We start from the raw sequence: 15,650 nt of genomic DNA on the forward strand, positions 1-15,650 counted from the left end.
GTCCCCAAACTTTTGAGGTTCATGCCCCCCCTTACCCTGTCTGCACTCCCCACCTCCCAAGAGCTGGGAGCAAGGGTATGGCTCCAGGGGGTGAGGAGGACATGGACAGATGTAAAGAGGTTGAGGCTGGGGCCATAGTTGGGGGCAGGGCGAGGCCGGGAGCAGAGCTAGGGGAAGGACAAAGCTAGGTGGTGCTCCCTTCCCACCCCCCATTGGGGCTGGCCCCCCCCCAAAGGTGCGCCCCATAGTTTGTGGACCTCTGCCTTAGTGGGACCATCTGACCCTTTTCCCTTCAGCATCTGTGATGGCCAGGCTTATTTGGGCACTGCTGTGGCTGTGAGTTCTCTTGTTGCCCTTCAGTCAGGAGTTGAGTTTCAGCAGAGCTGTGCTGCTGCTGGGCTAGAACGCTTATTAATTCCTCTGTTGTCCCCTTGTTTTAGGGGTTGGTTTGAAAAGACCCCACTTCTAGTACCAAGTTGTGATGGGAGACGCTCACCTCTCGTGGTACTGCTGTCTTTTTTCTCCTGCTGCCCTCTTCGGTTGTTGACCTTGCCTAGTAGGTCTTCAGGGCTCAGCCCTCTGGCAGCCTTCTGCCCTTCAGTGCAGCCTTTCTAGGAGGACCTACCTCCACTGCTTCTTTTATGTTAGTAACTGCTACAGTTACCTCAACAACATGTCAATAGAAGAAAATACATTAAGCAAGTACTTTTTAAGCAGTTAGTTATACAGATGTGTTTTTGCAGAGTCCGCAGTCTCATGGACTCTGACACACACACACCAGAAGTCAAATATAGATAGACTTCCTGTTTTTCAGAGACACATATCCCAGCATATCAGAGAGGACACAGTCAGGCCTACTCCTCATGATCACCCCTCCCTCTTGGCTTTGCCTTAGTGATGCTAAGGCTGGTAAAAAGGCCTTACAGGTGCTACTGTTGGCAATGAGCAATATAATTGATAGTCCATCCCAGAAGTTTTCAGTGCCTTGAGCACCTGGTTGGATGCTAAAAATGCCCCTCGTTGTATCTTGAACATCCTCTAGGGTCATGTACTTCAGTATGGCAGTTCAGAACCTCCCTTTGGTTGAAGGGATTTCTTGGTGTTCTACTTTTAAACCTACAATCTCAGTGTTGTCCTTCATTTGGAAATGAGTCTGTTGATCAACCATAGCATTTTGTCCAAGGGTTTTTGGTGCAGGGTATGGAATCACCTTGGCTCAGGCAATCATATCTACTAAGTTTTTTCTCTGCTGCTTTTTTTCAATCATACTTTTTTCAGGAAAAAAACAGCTAGCCCAAGCAGAGTCTCGGGCTTTGAAGTATACTTGGAGCACTGGCTACATTTTTCATAGTGCTGAAACACTCTTAGAGTGCTTCAGCATTAGAAATGTGACAACCTTTTGTAACTATTTTCTGCTTGAGGAGCTCCAGTAATCTAGACAGTGGGTTGTCCTCCCCTTCTGCATAAACAGATAGCTCCACCAATTAGCTTCAAAAAGATTTTTGGTGCTCAAATTTCCAGTTAGTAAACTGTCTTCTCTCTCTCTCCAATGTCTTTTCTGCCTTCAAAAGGATTGGCTACAAGATGCCCTCTGGAGTTAGATGCTTGCCATGTGAAGCAGGAATGATCCAAGGGGTAGCAAATCCCGCGTACTACTATTACTACTATCTGGGCCCCTCTCTCTTTTGGGAAAAGAGCGATTCATTGAAAAATCTCCTGAGTAGGCAGTGGGGTTTACTGGAGGGTACTGCTGAGCTCCATCTGATCCTGAGGGCTGGAGATAGCGACCTGGAGGTATAATAAGAGGGACTAGGAGATAGTTCCCCCATCCAGCCCTACCCGAACTTCTTGTCAGGCTCATGAATTTAGCCTTGTCAGAAGCCAGGTCAGAAAGAAGCTTCTCTCTGTCTCTTTGGATGGACCTAGGCTGACAGGACTCTCCACATTGGCAAGCCTGCTCCCAGTGAAAAAGGTTTGTTCTTTACACGACTCTGTTTGCCTTCTCTCTCCCTCACCGCCTTCCACTGAACTAGCAGAGGGCAGCATTGCAGGAGCAGGCTGAGGATCAATCAGGAGCTCTCTCTACATATCTACTGCATTCCCTTTTCCTGGATCTTTCAGCCTAAGTGGTCCATGTGTAGGTTATACTCCATCCACATACCCTTTAGAGCTTAAAGGAATGAGGAGTGTTCCTCATACAAGGGACACATACAAGGACCCTGAGGTGTGGGAAATAAAGAATTTGTTACCCCTGCACAGTAGTATGCCAAGCCATTATTTATAGGTTGTCAAACTATTAAAAAAATAATTACAGTTATGAGATTTAAAAAAATAGCTGTGGTTAATTGCAGTTTTAATCTCACTGTTAAACAATAATGGTATGCATCCAATGAATTGGGCTTATGCTTATGCTCAAATAAATTTGTTAGTCTCTAAGGTGCCACAAGTACTCCTGCGCTTTTTGCAGATACAGACTAACACAGCTGCTACTCTGAAACCAATAATAGAATATGAGTTTAATTTTATTATAAATATTTTGGATTTTTTTTTACATTTTCAGATACATATTTCAACACAGAATACAAAGTGTACAGTGCTCACTTTATATTATTATTTTTATTACAAATATTAGCACTGCAAAAAAGAGGATAGACTTCATCAGAGCTACTGTGGACTCCCTAACTGCCAGAGCCTACCTGCCCATGAAGAGATTCCATAGTATGTCCAGCCTAATCTCTACAATACAGTGGAGCCAGCGGATAACCGCAAGGGCCTGCTTACAACTCCTGGGCCATATGTTGGCTGTTTGTCACTTCTTATGTGAAACTGCACCTCCAGTGTCTTCAGATGTGACTAAGGACTGTGTGCACCCCAAACAGAGAGTGTCTCAAAATGCATCACAGTACTTCTGGCCTCTCTCAGGTGATGGAAAGTCTGTGTGGGAACCCCATTTTCACATTACCCACTCAAATATCCGCACAATAGATACTCCCTTTTTGGGATTGGGGGCTCACCTCCAAGGGGCCACAGCCCAGGACAGATGGTCCACACAATGGTCCACAGGCCACATTCCACATCAACATCTTAGAGCTATGAGCAGTTCGATATGCTTGTCAACACTTCCTTCATGGTAATGCTGGACAAAAGGGCAACAATGTATTATATCAACCACCAGGGTGGACCAAGATCCCAGTCCTTATGTGTAGAATTGCTAAAACTCTGGAACTGATGCATTTTCCATCAGACAGAAATCTCAGCAGTCTGTCTACCAGGCCTCCAGAGTACAGCTGCAGACTCCTTGAGCAGGAATTTCTGTCAGGGCAATGAATGGGAGCTCAATGATTCTGTCTTCATGTCATCTGACATGGGGTCTCCCAGAAGCAGACCTCTTTGCTACCCTAATCAACATGAAATGTTACCTTTTCTGCTCCAAAAAACGATATGGCCTCAACTCACTGGGATATGCCCTGATAACACATTAGCCCCATATCCTGCTATGTGCTTACCTGCCTCTTCCTCTAATTCTTAAGACCTTGCTCAACTGTGACAAGAAAGTGTAAGGGTTATCCTCATAACACTTGGCCAAAACAAGTGTGCCACTCAGACCTCCTTCACCGCTCTGTGGCAGCACCTCTTTACTTTGACAGGAGATCCCTCCTGAGGGGAAACCAGGGACCTGCATCCATCCCAGTCCCTCATCTTTGAACCCAAGAGCATGGTTCGCAAGTGTGGAGTTAACCTGTTCAGATAGTGTCCAGTCAGTTCTCCTATCTAATAGGAAACCCACTACTCACAGATCTTACCTTCAAAATTGGAATCACTTCCATTCCTGGTGTTCTCTTCACTCTTCTCAGGAATCATAAGCTTTGTTTTCCAAGATCCTAGACTATCTGTTGGATTTAAAGACACAAGGTCTTTCAATGGGCTCAGTCAGACTACATTTTGCCTGTATCACAACCTTCCACTCACTCATCAAAAGTGTCTCAGTTTTTGCTTACCCTACTATGACCAGATTCCTTGAAGGCTTACACAATGTATTTCTTCCTGTATGGAACCCAGCCCTCCAGTGGGACCTTAATTTGTTTCTCAGAGTTCTGAGGAAATCCCCCTCCAAACCAATAGCTACCTGCTCTCTCCTTCACCTCTTCCTCAAGACTTCATTCCTTATAGCCATTGTTCAGCTAGGCGAATGGGAAAACTAGGTGCTCTCATTGCAAACCCACCATCTTCTACAGAGATAAGGTTTACTACATCCCCATCCTTGCTTTCTCCCTATAGTCTCCTTGGAATAACATATTAATCAGGAGATCCATCTACCAGTGTTCTATCCAAAGCCTCATACCTCCAGGGAGGAAACCAGCCTACAGACACTAGTTGTCAGGAGGGCTCTCACCTTATCTTTTGCAAAAAGGATGAAGGGACAGCCCATTTCCACGCAAAGACTGTCGAAGTGGGTCTTGGGTTTGCATCCTAATATGCTGTGAGATTGCTGGAATCCCCCTTATTGAGTGACAGCACACTCCACATCTATAGCTCTCTTAAAAGATGTTCCCATAGCTGAAATCTGCAGGACTTCAATTTGGTCCTCCGTCCATACGCTTACCAAGAATTACACTTTCTTACCTGCTTCCAGAGCTGACATGATGTGGTCCTCTGAATGGTCTTGGATCTGCCTCATCGGCACCCACCTTCACGTTAAGTTTCTGTTTGGGATTCTCCTATAATGTAGCATCCATAGGGACATATACTTGAGGGAAAGGGAGAGGTTACTTACCTATACAGTAATTTCTGTTTTTCAAGATGTTTTGTCCTTATGGGTGCTCCACCTCCTTCCCTCTTTCCTCTCTGCTGAGGAGCCTCTGGTTTCGCAATTGAGAAGGAACTGAGTGATGGCAGGTCTGCACCTCCCTATATGCCCTTGTATGGGAGCATGAAGAACTGCTCTGCCCAGGCATGGGCCCACGGACATTGATTTACAGTCTCCATTCAAGAGTACATGGGAGCATGCTCATCCCATGGTGGAGCACCCACAGGGACAAAACATCTTGAGGAAATCAAGGTACAGATAAAAAATCTCACTGTCAACCTAGCTATTGCCTGTCAAGGGGGTTGATTGACTACAGCGGCGGAAATACCCTTTCCGTCTCTGTAGCAAGCATCTACACTACAGCAATGCAGTAGCACAGCTGCAGTGCCATAGCTGTGCTGCTGTAGCATCTGTAATGTAGACAAGAACTTAGTTGTATGGAGTCTACATGATGCCCAGGAGTCAATGATTTAAGTACACTTAATGATTTCATAATACCTCCACAGTGGGTTTGACCACAGAGAGGGTGTTCTGAATAGGTCTTAATTTATTTGCTGGGAATATCAGTGCATTTGATTGCTCTTAAGCATGCAAGAAGGTAGAAACCATAAAATGAATCCTTTGCTCTGTGATTTTTGTGTTAGTAAATTATGAACAAATATTAAACTCTGACTGTATCATACTTAAGGGTACATCCTCTCAGCACTGGGATGTGGCCCTAGAGAGAATAGATATGTTACAGAAAGATGCATCTAATTCCTACTAGCAGAGCTGATCAAGCACAGATCTAGGTGTATAACCTTTGTCTTACAGCCTGTACCGTAAGGGGGCAACCTTAGGTGTTCATTAGAGCATTGCCTAAACAATGAATTTAGAGAGGCCAGATGGGTGAGGTAACATCTTTTGTTAGACCAGCCTCCGCTGGTGAGAGAGACAAGCTTTCGAACCGCACAGGGCTCTTCTTCAAGTCTGGTAAGGATACTCTGAGCATCACAGCTAAATGCAAGGTGAAACAGATTGTTTAGCATAAGTAGTTAGCGCACATTTGACATGGATCAGGGTAAGCACTTATCGACAGTGAAAATACCTTATTTTTTAATTGAGAACATTACATTTTAGTATATTTGTATGCATTACTTCCTTTTTTAAAAAGTGTAACTGTGTAGTCTTTTAGTCTGCAGAACTATAGAAGATACTTGTCTTTACACAATCACAATTCAGAGGAAAACAAACTCTCCCTAATGTGCTAGCTTTAAATTTTTATGCTCATGCCCTCTACCTTGAAGTATCAAGGCCAAGTTTAAATGTAAAATTAGTTTATACTTGAAAACTACATTATGCTGTAATATCTCATGTGCCCACATTACTATTAAATACAGATGCCGCAGTTCTTTTGAGAGAGGCCATATTTTAAGATATATGCAAAATAGGTTTTTGTGTCTATATATAAAATCTCTGACTTTTTCAGGCATGTGTATCATAGTCTTCATTCTGGAAATTACCAGAATATCTTGCTTGGCTCCTTAATTTACTCATATCAGGAAGTATAGCACACATAACACAACCATCCCTCAGCCCTGCCTTATATCTAAATAGCTATTTTCTATACTCTTGTTCTCCTGTTGCTGAGTATCTCTGACAAAAGTCCTGCAGTCACACTGACTTTCTACACTACAGATTCACTCTTTTTCCTCTTCTAGTTCTGCCACCTTCTTAGCCAAACAGCTTTCTTTCTCCTCTTATTGAGTCTTGCACTTACAATCCCAAATACTTTTTCACCACATTTGACTCCTTCTTTAAACCTCCACCCTTCTGTTTCCTGCTCACTTTCAGGAAAAAATCTTGGGGATATCTTCAAAGAAAAAAATCAGTAAGATACAGAGGAATCTCTCCACTCCACTTTTTCCACTATATCCATAATGGACTCACCTCTGTCACTGTTGCCCTGCTCCTCCAACCCCTCTTTCTGCCCAGGTGACCCCATCTCTTCTCCTCTTGTAACTTTCCCAGCTCTGCTCTCACTCCCTCTTTTGGTGTTCTCCTCAACTTCTCTTTCTCATCCAGTTCCTTTTTCTCCCAGTACAAACATACTTTGGTCTTCCCTATTTAAAAAAAACAAAAACAACCACTCTGGACTCTTCTCCTATTCATCATCACACTAATTGAACGTGCTTTCTGCAACCGCTGTCTGGAGTTTTTTAATTTCCATCTTGACCATCTATAGTCTGCCTTCCATCCTCTATACTCCACTGAAACTACTCTCACTAAAGTCTCTCATGACCTCTTTCTGGTCAAATCTCATGGATTGTGTTCTGTCTTTGGGTTTGTCTACAATTCCGGCTAAATTGGCACTGTTGCGATTGATGCAGTAGTGTTGATTTAGTGGGTCTCGTGAAGTCAAGCTAAGTCAATGGCAGTGCACTCTCCCTTCAACGTCTGTACTCCACCTCCCCAAGAGGCAGAAGGTAAGTCAGTGGGAGAGCGTCTTCCGTTGATATAGTGCAGTGTAGACACCGCTGTACGTCAACCTAAGTTACATTGACTTCAATTACGTAACTTATATAACTGAAGTAGTGTGACTTAGGTCTACTTACAGCATTAGTGTAGACCAGCCCTTTATCTTCCTTGACCTCTCTGTGGCTTTTGACACCATCGACTGCTCCCTACGTCTTGAAATGTTGTCCTCTGTTGACTTTTGTGGTTCTGTCCTCTCATAGTTCTCCTTTTACCTCTCTGATTACTCTTTCAGAGTCTCATTTGATGAGTCATTCTCCTACCCTCCCCATGCTCTATCTGTGGGTGACCCTCAAAGCTCTGTCTTTAGTCTCTTTCTCTTCTTCCCATCTTTATCTGTTCTTAACTGCAAGCATGGTTTTAACTACCATCTTTGTGTGATGACCTGCAGATCTTCAGTTCTACTGATGAACTATTTCCCTAGCCTGTCTTTCTGACATCTTTTTGGATGTTCAGTCATTCTCTTAAGTGAAACGTGTCCAAAACTGAGTTATTAATCTTTTTTCAATCTCTCTTCTATCTGCACTTTTGCCATCATTGTGGACAACACCACAGTCCTTTTCACTTGGGCATGTACCTTGAGTGTCAATTTTGGCTTAGCCCTCTCACCTAGACCCACATATTCAGATAATCTCTAAAGCTTGCTGCTTTTTCTTTCATGACATTTCATGGCTTTTCCTCTGCTCACACAACTAAACTCTTGTCCAAGCCCTCATCATTTCACATCTTGACTATTGCAGCCTCCTCTTTTGAATGATGCAAACTTGCTCCCTTCAACTCTTTTTCAAAATGCTGCTGCTAAAATAATTTTCCTGGCTCATTTCTGTGACCACATCATCCCCCTCTTTGTGTCCTTCCACTGACTCCCTCTTCACCTGTGCATCAAATACAAGGTTCTTGTCTTTATCTTTAAAATGCTTCATAACTTAACCCTACCTTTGCTTCCTCTGGCTGACCAATTCTATAGAGGTCAGCAGGTAATATTTTAATGACACACATTTATATTTGCAAATAACTCTATTGTTCTGGCTTCCACAACAAAATGCTGCAGGCATTGTTTTGATCTATAACATATCAGTTGAACATCAACCCTTCCAAGGGGATGTACTTGTTACATCAGACAACAGTGAAGGTGTGTTTTGTCCTATTCACTAAGTTGATGAGGAAATAGCAAAGCAGGCAAAGTGTGTGGTATTTTTAAATGTTGTGATAAATCTGCTTAATGCACTAAGTTATATGAATTTCAAACTCAATCTTCTAAAACCATTTGAGTTTTCCTTTACCAATAAACATCTACTTTCAGCTTGTCAGTTCTTTTAAAACATAAACATATGCAGATACTAGCTGTAAAAAGTTGAGCAATTATTTATTTTAATCTTGCAAAGAAAGTATACACTGTATTTTTTCATCTATTACTGGCATATATTCTAGGAAAAGGTGAGGAAGTGTAAAGTTTTTATTTGTATGAGTTTTAGCTGATGGTATTTGCTCACAAGTAGTAGAGACCTGAGTGAACTATGCAGGCCATCCTAAATGAGAGCCAGTAAAACTTTTAATCACACTGTCATATAATATATATGCCACATTACAGAAAAACTATTTTAGAAATGTTTTATTTTAAAAACATCATTTGGAATTTTTTATTTATTTTTCTACTTGTAAATCCAGGTGCCTTAGTTACCTTGAAGTCCAACTGTATAAATCCAGAGGTTGCCATAACATCCTTTAAAAATAACCTAGAATACTACTTCTAGATATCAAAATGTCCTAATAATATCATAATATCAAATCCTGTGTCTCAGGCCCTTCCAGAGCTAATATTAAGTCTTTAGGTCCCATTGGGGAAACTGGGTATCTCCCATTTCCAAAAATATAAAATTCCTACTTGCCTTGTAGGCTGCAAGATATCAGACTTCAAATCTGTGACATTTATGTAGAGAAAAGCTGTTACTATCCCTGGGAAGAGGAGGAAATATTTTTATGACAGGTTTGTTTGGGTTTTTTTTTAAATGGCTATTTGAGGCTGCTGAAGGGCTGAAGTATTAGAATTAGTCCATGAGAAATGGATTTGTGGACAGACAGCAGATGAGGATATCAAGGCTATATGATAGACTTGTCACAGAGGTATCACAGAGGACTGTAGTGTGTGTACACACACACACACACACGCATAGACATACAGAATTTAATATATGCAATGCTTTAAATACAATCACAGAAGCAAGCTCATTGTTCCAATAGCTGTATAGAATTGTTAATGTTTATCTGTAAGGCTGTTATATTGAGGACACTTTACCTGCACTTACGGATGTATTCACTTGTTTTGCTACTCTTGATGTGAAATGGCTTCTCTCATAATGGAAGTATTTAAAACAGTGATTTTTTTCTTTTTTAGGCAGATCCCAATATGATTTTATGTAGCTGGTACATAAAAATAATAAATAATTTGAAAAATAAACATTTTTCTGATAAAATAATATTTTAAACAAGTAAAAGTAACTGGTAATATGTACTACCGATTGTAACATTAAACTTCTAAGACTGTTGAGTGTTTTTCTGGATGGTAGGAAATATTCCTATGGTATGGTGAAACTTATCTGAGAGATACTAGGTGAACCTCTTTTTAGGTTGAGATACGTATTTGTTTGGAGTGGATAGTCATGTAGGAATTGTAGTGACATAGCCTTTACTCCCTGTTCTAGAGGTCCATAATCTAACACAGGGGTCGGCAACCTACGGCATACGTGCCAAACGTGGCACGCAAGCCGATTTTTGATGGTACGCGCTGCTCTGGGGTTCTGGCTGCTGGCCCGTTGCCAGCCGGGGTCCCAGCCATCAGCCCCCCTCAGCCCGCTACCCACCTGAGGTTCTGCTCACCGAGGCTGGCAGGAGGCTGAGCGGGACCAGCTGCTGGGACCCCAGCTGGCAAGGGGCCGGCAGCCAGAACCCTAGGCCGGCAGCAGGCTGAGTGCTACTGGCACCCCAGACTAGCAGCAGACTGAGCCACTCAGTCCCCCCAGCGGCCCTGCTCAGTCTGCCACCAGCCCGCTCAGCCCGCTGCTGGCTGAGTAAATGGAACCCCAGACCGGCAGCAGGGTTGGTGGCTGGAACCCCAGACAAGGATCCCAGGGAGGGATCACACTAAATTGATAAGATCTGCATTTTAATTTTATTTTAAATGAAGCTTGTTAAATATTTTTATAACCTTATTTACTTTAAACACAACAATAGTTTATTGATATAATATAGACAGAGCGAGACCTTCTACAAATGTTAAGGCACGGAAAACCTTAAATTACAGTGAATTTGGCACACCACTTCTGAAAGGTTGCCAACCCCTGCTCTAACATTATTGTTGTGTTACCAGTCTTGAGTGGAAGGTTGTGTTTATGAACAGAATTGGTTTCATTGATATGCTGCCTTAAAGCCAGGAATCATGAGATATGGAACGTTGTTATTTATTCATCAATAACTCTTAAATACCATTGTTATCTTAGAACCTGATGACCACCTAACAGTAGCCCAATCACTGAAGAAGGAATTTGACAACCCTGACACTGCAGACTTAAAGTTTCTAGTGGATGGAAAATATATTCATGTTCATAAAGTCCTTCTCAAAATTAGGTAAGGAATAACATCAACACTTTACTCATGCTGAGTAATACTGTTTAATGCTGTTGTTCTTTCCTGTATGATTGTGAGCAGGCCTTATGCTGAAAACCAACTGCTTTTCTAAGTATTAGCCTAATTTCCTCCTCCTGTTCCTTTAGATCCAAAAATTTCATAGCACACTGCCTAATCCTGTTGCCTTTATTCTTTAGTTGCTCTCCTCCGGTCTGGCTTCCACTCTCTTCACCACATCTAAACTGTCCTGATCAAGCTTGTTAAGACCTTTTCCTTGCTAGGAAAAAGGAGCACTTATCTGTCTTCTTTCTCTGCTGCTTTCTCCTTAGTTGATCACTTTCTCCTCTTTCCTTTCTTGGCTTCAACACTTGGGGCCCTCTGATTCTGTCTTCCTTCATCTCTTCTTTGCCACCTTCATTGGTAGCTCTGCATCCTCCCCTCTCACCCAAGAGTTCATGTTTTTCAGGTTTCTGTCCTTGGTCCCTTCTATCCTCTATATCCACCTGGCAACATCATCACCTCCAATTGTTTCAAGTGCTTCTTCTCTGGATGCTTCCCAAATGTACATTTCTACTTCCAACCTATCCCCTACTGTCCAATCTCATATCCTGTATATGTTAGTTATTTCTTTGACTAACTTGGTGGGCCTGAATTTCAGACTGACCTCCCTTTTTGTGTCCACAACTATCTGCAGGTTCCAAGCTAACTGATTGATGTGCAGATGTTGTTATTAAGTTGTGTAAATTCCATTAAATGAGTCTGCATGTTATTGTTAGAACAGATTTTCATATGATGTTATTTGTGGAAGCAAAAAGCATAGCAAATTTTCAGAATATCTCCAAAACTGGTCACACAGTAAGTTAGTGGCAAAACTGGAAATAAAATCCAGGTCTCCTGACTCCCACCCCAGTGTCCGGTTCACTTAGAATACCAAGTGTCATAAACAGTTGGTTAAAGGGTTAATGCCTCTTTTACCTGTAAAGGGTTAAAAAGTTCACCTAGCCTAGCTAACACCTGACCAGAGGAACCAATGAAGGAACAAGATATTTCAAAAGGAAGGGGAGAAGTTTTTCCTTTGTTTAGTGTTTCAGTTTCAGCCAGAGTGAAAAAGATCGAGGAACCAGCCTCTTATCAGAGTAGTAAGTTTTAGAAAGGAATAAGTAGGTTTATGTTTATTTCTTTGTAACCTGTCTTATGCAATTAGAGGTAGAATCGAATTGGGTATTTGGGTATTTTTTTTGTGTAACTAAATTTGTGCCCAGGGGCACATCCTCTGTGTTTTGAATCTGTTGTCTGTGAGAGTAGCTGGTATGCTAATCTCTCCCAGAGGGTTTTCTTTTACCTTTTTTTTCTTTAATTAAAAGACTTTTTCTTAATACTTGATTGATTTTTCCTTGTTTTTTAGATCCAAGGGGATTGGATCTGGACTCACCAGGGATTGGTGGGGGAAGGGAAGGGGGATGGTTAATTTCTCCTTGTTTTAAGATCCAAGGGGTTTGGATCTGTGTTCACCAGGGAATTGGTGAAGTCCCTCAAAACTACCCAGGGAAAAAAGTAGTGCTTGGGGGATGGTGGCAGCGATACCAGATCTAAGCTGGTAATTAAGCTTAGAAGTGTCCATGCAGGTCCCCACATCTGTACCCTAAAGTTCAGAGTGAGGAAGAAACCTTGACACCAGGGTTGGAAGGGATCTCAGGAGGTCATCTAGTCCAACCCCCTGCTCAAAGCAGGACCAGTCCCCAGACAGATTTTTGCCCCAGATCCCTAAATGGCCCCCTTAAGGATTGAGCTCACAACCCTGGGTTTAGCAGGCCAATGCTCAAACCACAGAGCTATCCCTCTCCCATGACCGTACTATTTCTCATCCCATCTCCACTCTCTTGCTAACTCTTTTTTGCTTCATCCTCTTTAATTTTACAATAATTTGCCCCTTCCTGACTAATGTACCTCCTAGGCTAAAACCTGCTTCTTGCCTTGATTGCCATCGTCGCGTCTCCATCTTCCTTTTCCTCATCTTGAATCCTTTCACTGATTTCCTGGATGTTACTGCATCAGATTGAAGCTCCTTGGCTTCACCTTAATTAATCTTGCCTCAACTTACGTCTCTGCTCTCATTTCCTAGTACTCCACTACTTCCGTACGTTGTTATCTTTTCTCCATGTGCTCCCTTCATCTCCTGCACTCTGATACACACCTTCATTCTGCCATCTTTGCTTGAAATGACTTGTTCTTCTTCGAGGAATGTTGTCCACACAGATTCCACTCTAGGTATGCATGTGGGATCAGATTCTTTTGAAAACCATGTCTGCTGGGGCTGCACCCCAGCATGCCCTTGCATCCACCAAAGCCAAGGGTATGTGCTCAGCCGCCATTCACTTCCATCTTACCACCTGTGACTGTGAGATGGAAAGCCTTCAGTGCCCATGCCTCTTGACTATTTGATGCACCTTGCTTTAGGAAGTGTTTTCATGAAAAGTAGTTGGTTAAGAGTTTAGAGTTTTGTCAAAGACAAAAGTGTTATAACCTTTCTGAATTCTTTGTAGATTTTTGTAAATAATTGCCTTTTCTTTCTCTCCTTCAGGCTCAAGATAACTGCTTGTTAATCGCCTAGAGTGGAATCTGTGTGGACAATCACTTAAATGAGAAAGAACAGTTAACCTGCAGTAACTGTGGTTCTTTTTCGAGTGCTTGTTCATGTTGATTCCAGTCAGATGTGCGCACGTCACGTGCACAGTTGCCAGAAATTTTTCCCCCAGCAGCTCCTATCAGGTCGGCTGTGGAGCCTCCTGGAGTGGCGCCTTCATGGCACTCAATATATGACCCTGCTGACCCAGCGTCTCCTCAGTTCCCTCTTACCACCTGTGACGGTTGTTGGAACCGCGAGTGGCTTTCTTACAAGTTCTACTCGCTTCCCCTAACTTTCTAGTGTAGGGTATGTTAGTAATTTATAGTTCTGGTTTTTATTAGTTAGCAGTAGTTCTGTTAGGAGTGGAGGATTTCCCTTCCACCCTGACCTTTCCCCTTGGGGACCTCGAGGCATGCCTTGATCCCTGGGGTTCAAGGCCTGCAAGTCCTGCAATAAGCCCATGCCAATGGGCGACCTCCACAATGCTTGTGTAAAGTGTCCAGGGGAGGCTCACCAAGCCATTAGGTGCAGGATTTGCAAGGTTTTTCGACCAAGGACCAGAACGGAGCAGGATTTCAGGTTGAAACAGCTCCCTATGGAGGTGGCTCTTAAACCACAGCCAACCTCAGCGCAACAAAACCCGACACAGAGCACAGAGACTCACAGCACCGCCAACCCCTGTACCTAAGACTGTGGGAACTGCCTGGCACCTGTCCCACTCTCTGGCACTGCATAAGAAGCATGCCAAGCAGGGTAGAGGCGGATCTCCTGAGAGACCCTCCCCTGCAGTCTCGGTCAATGGGGCACGTCCCAGAGAGGAACACCTGGCCCCAAGACCTGTGAAGTGGCTCTGGGGACTTCAGACATGCAAGGTGTACCATTGTGCCCGGGACAGTTGGATTCCTCAGTCCATATGGTAGAGGAGGTGGGGCCACTCTGGACACCTTCGAGGCCCCATAGGACTTCATTGCCATGACAGCACTGTGGTCTCTGAGTCTCCATGACAAGTCTGCTGCACTGCCGAGGGTGCTACTGTCCCGCGACAAGCAACAATGGTGTGCCCACCTGTAGCTCCAGGTCACCGATCCCCGGCACCAACCAAACTCGCGGCACTGGTCCCATGATTGTTGGAGGTCCCGCTCCCGGCACTGATCATCATCGTGTCTCTGATCCCGTCGATACAGACTGAGGTCTCAGCACCGCTCCCCTTCCTCACAGCACCACTCACCTGCTCAACTCCAGTTGGCAACACCTGGCCCTCTAGATCCCGGTCCCTGTCCTCAGAACGCGGGGTCTAGGTACTCACGCCAGAGCCAGCACCATTCAACACATTGACAGCCCAACACGGGTACGATGCCATGGTCACCTCAATTGCAAGGACTGGCACAATGGTCTTTTTGGACCTCCTGGGCATATCACCAGTCCCAAGGTACCTTGTCCAAGGGCTCCTGGTAGTTGGCATCCAAGCCCAAGCTGCCAATGGTCGTAGCCACTGTCCCACACCCAGAAGTGCTGAAGGGATTCCGGTTACAGCACCTTCACCAGCATAGACCCCTGCCCCTACAGTGGAACAGGGGATCATTGACCCAGAACAGCAGGTCGAGCAGGAGGTCCCCATGGACCAACAGGCCCAGGATGACCCAGTTCCCCTGCCTGAATCCTCATCCTCTTCCCCGGACGAGGCAGTAGCAGAAACTTCAGTCTCAGGATGACCATCCATAGATAGTCGCGCCCACCAGGACCTACTCTGCAAGGTGGCGCGCAACATGGGCTTGCAAGCTGAGGAGGTGGTGGAACACAAGGACCCAATAGTTGACATTTTGGCCCCACCAGGTCCATCTCGAGTGGTGCTGCAACTCATTAGGACCATTCAAAACAACACCAAAACTTATGTGGCAGACCCAGGCCTCCATCCCCCCAGTGGTCAAGGGAGTACAACGCAAATACTTCATTCCCTCCAAGGGTTACGAGTATCTATACACCCACCCACAGCCCTGCTCCTTGGTTGTGTTTGCGGTTAATGAATGTGAAAGGCAGGGACAGCAGGGACCCATGACTAAGTCCAAGGACTCTAAAAAA

The 15,650-nt window shown here is 44.0% G+C and overlaps 1 protein-coding gene across 1 annotated transcript in view; it reads left to right on the plus strand.

The window, feature by feature from the left end:
* RCBTB2 (RCC1 and BTB domain containing protein 2) overlaps nucleotides 1-15,650 on the plus strand; it is a 74,728-nt gene that overhangs the window by 44,471 nt on the left and 14,607 nt on the right. The window contains exon 10 of the mRNA XM_030565066.1: nucleotides 10,819-10,945. Coding sequence (XP_030420926.1) covers nucleotides 10,819-10,945 — 127 coding nt within the window. The remainder of the gene's footprint in view (nucleotides 1-10,818; nucleotides 10,946-15,650) is intronic.

Source organism: Gopherus evgoodei, chromosome 1, assembly GCF_007399415.2.
Source record: "Gopherus evgoodei ecotype Sinaloan lineage chromosome 1, rGopEvg1_v1.p, whole genome shotgun sequence".
Taxonomy (NCBI): domain Eukaryota; kingdom Metazoa; phylum Chordata; order Testudines; family Testudinidae; genus Gopherus; species Gopherus evgoodei.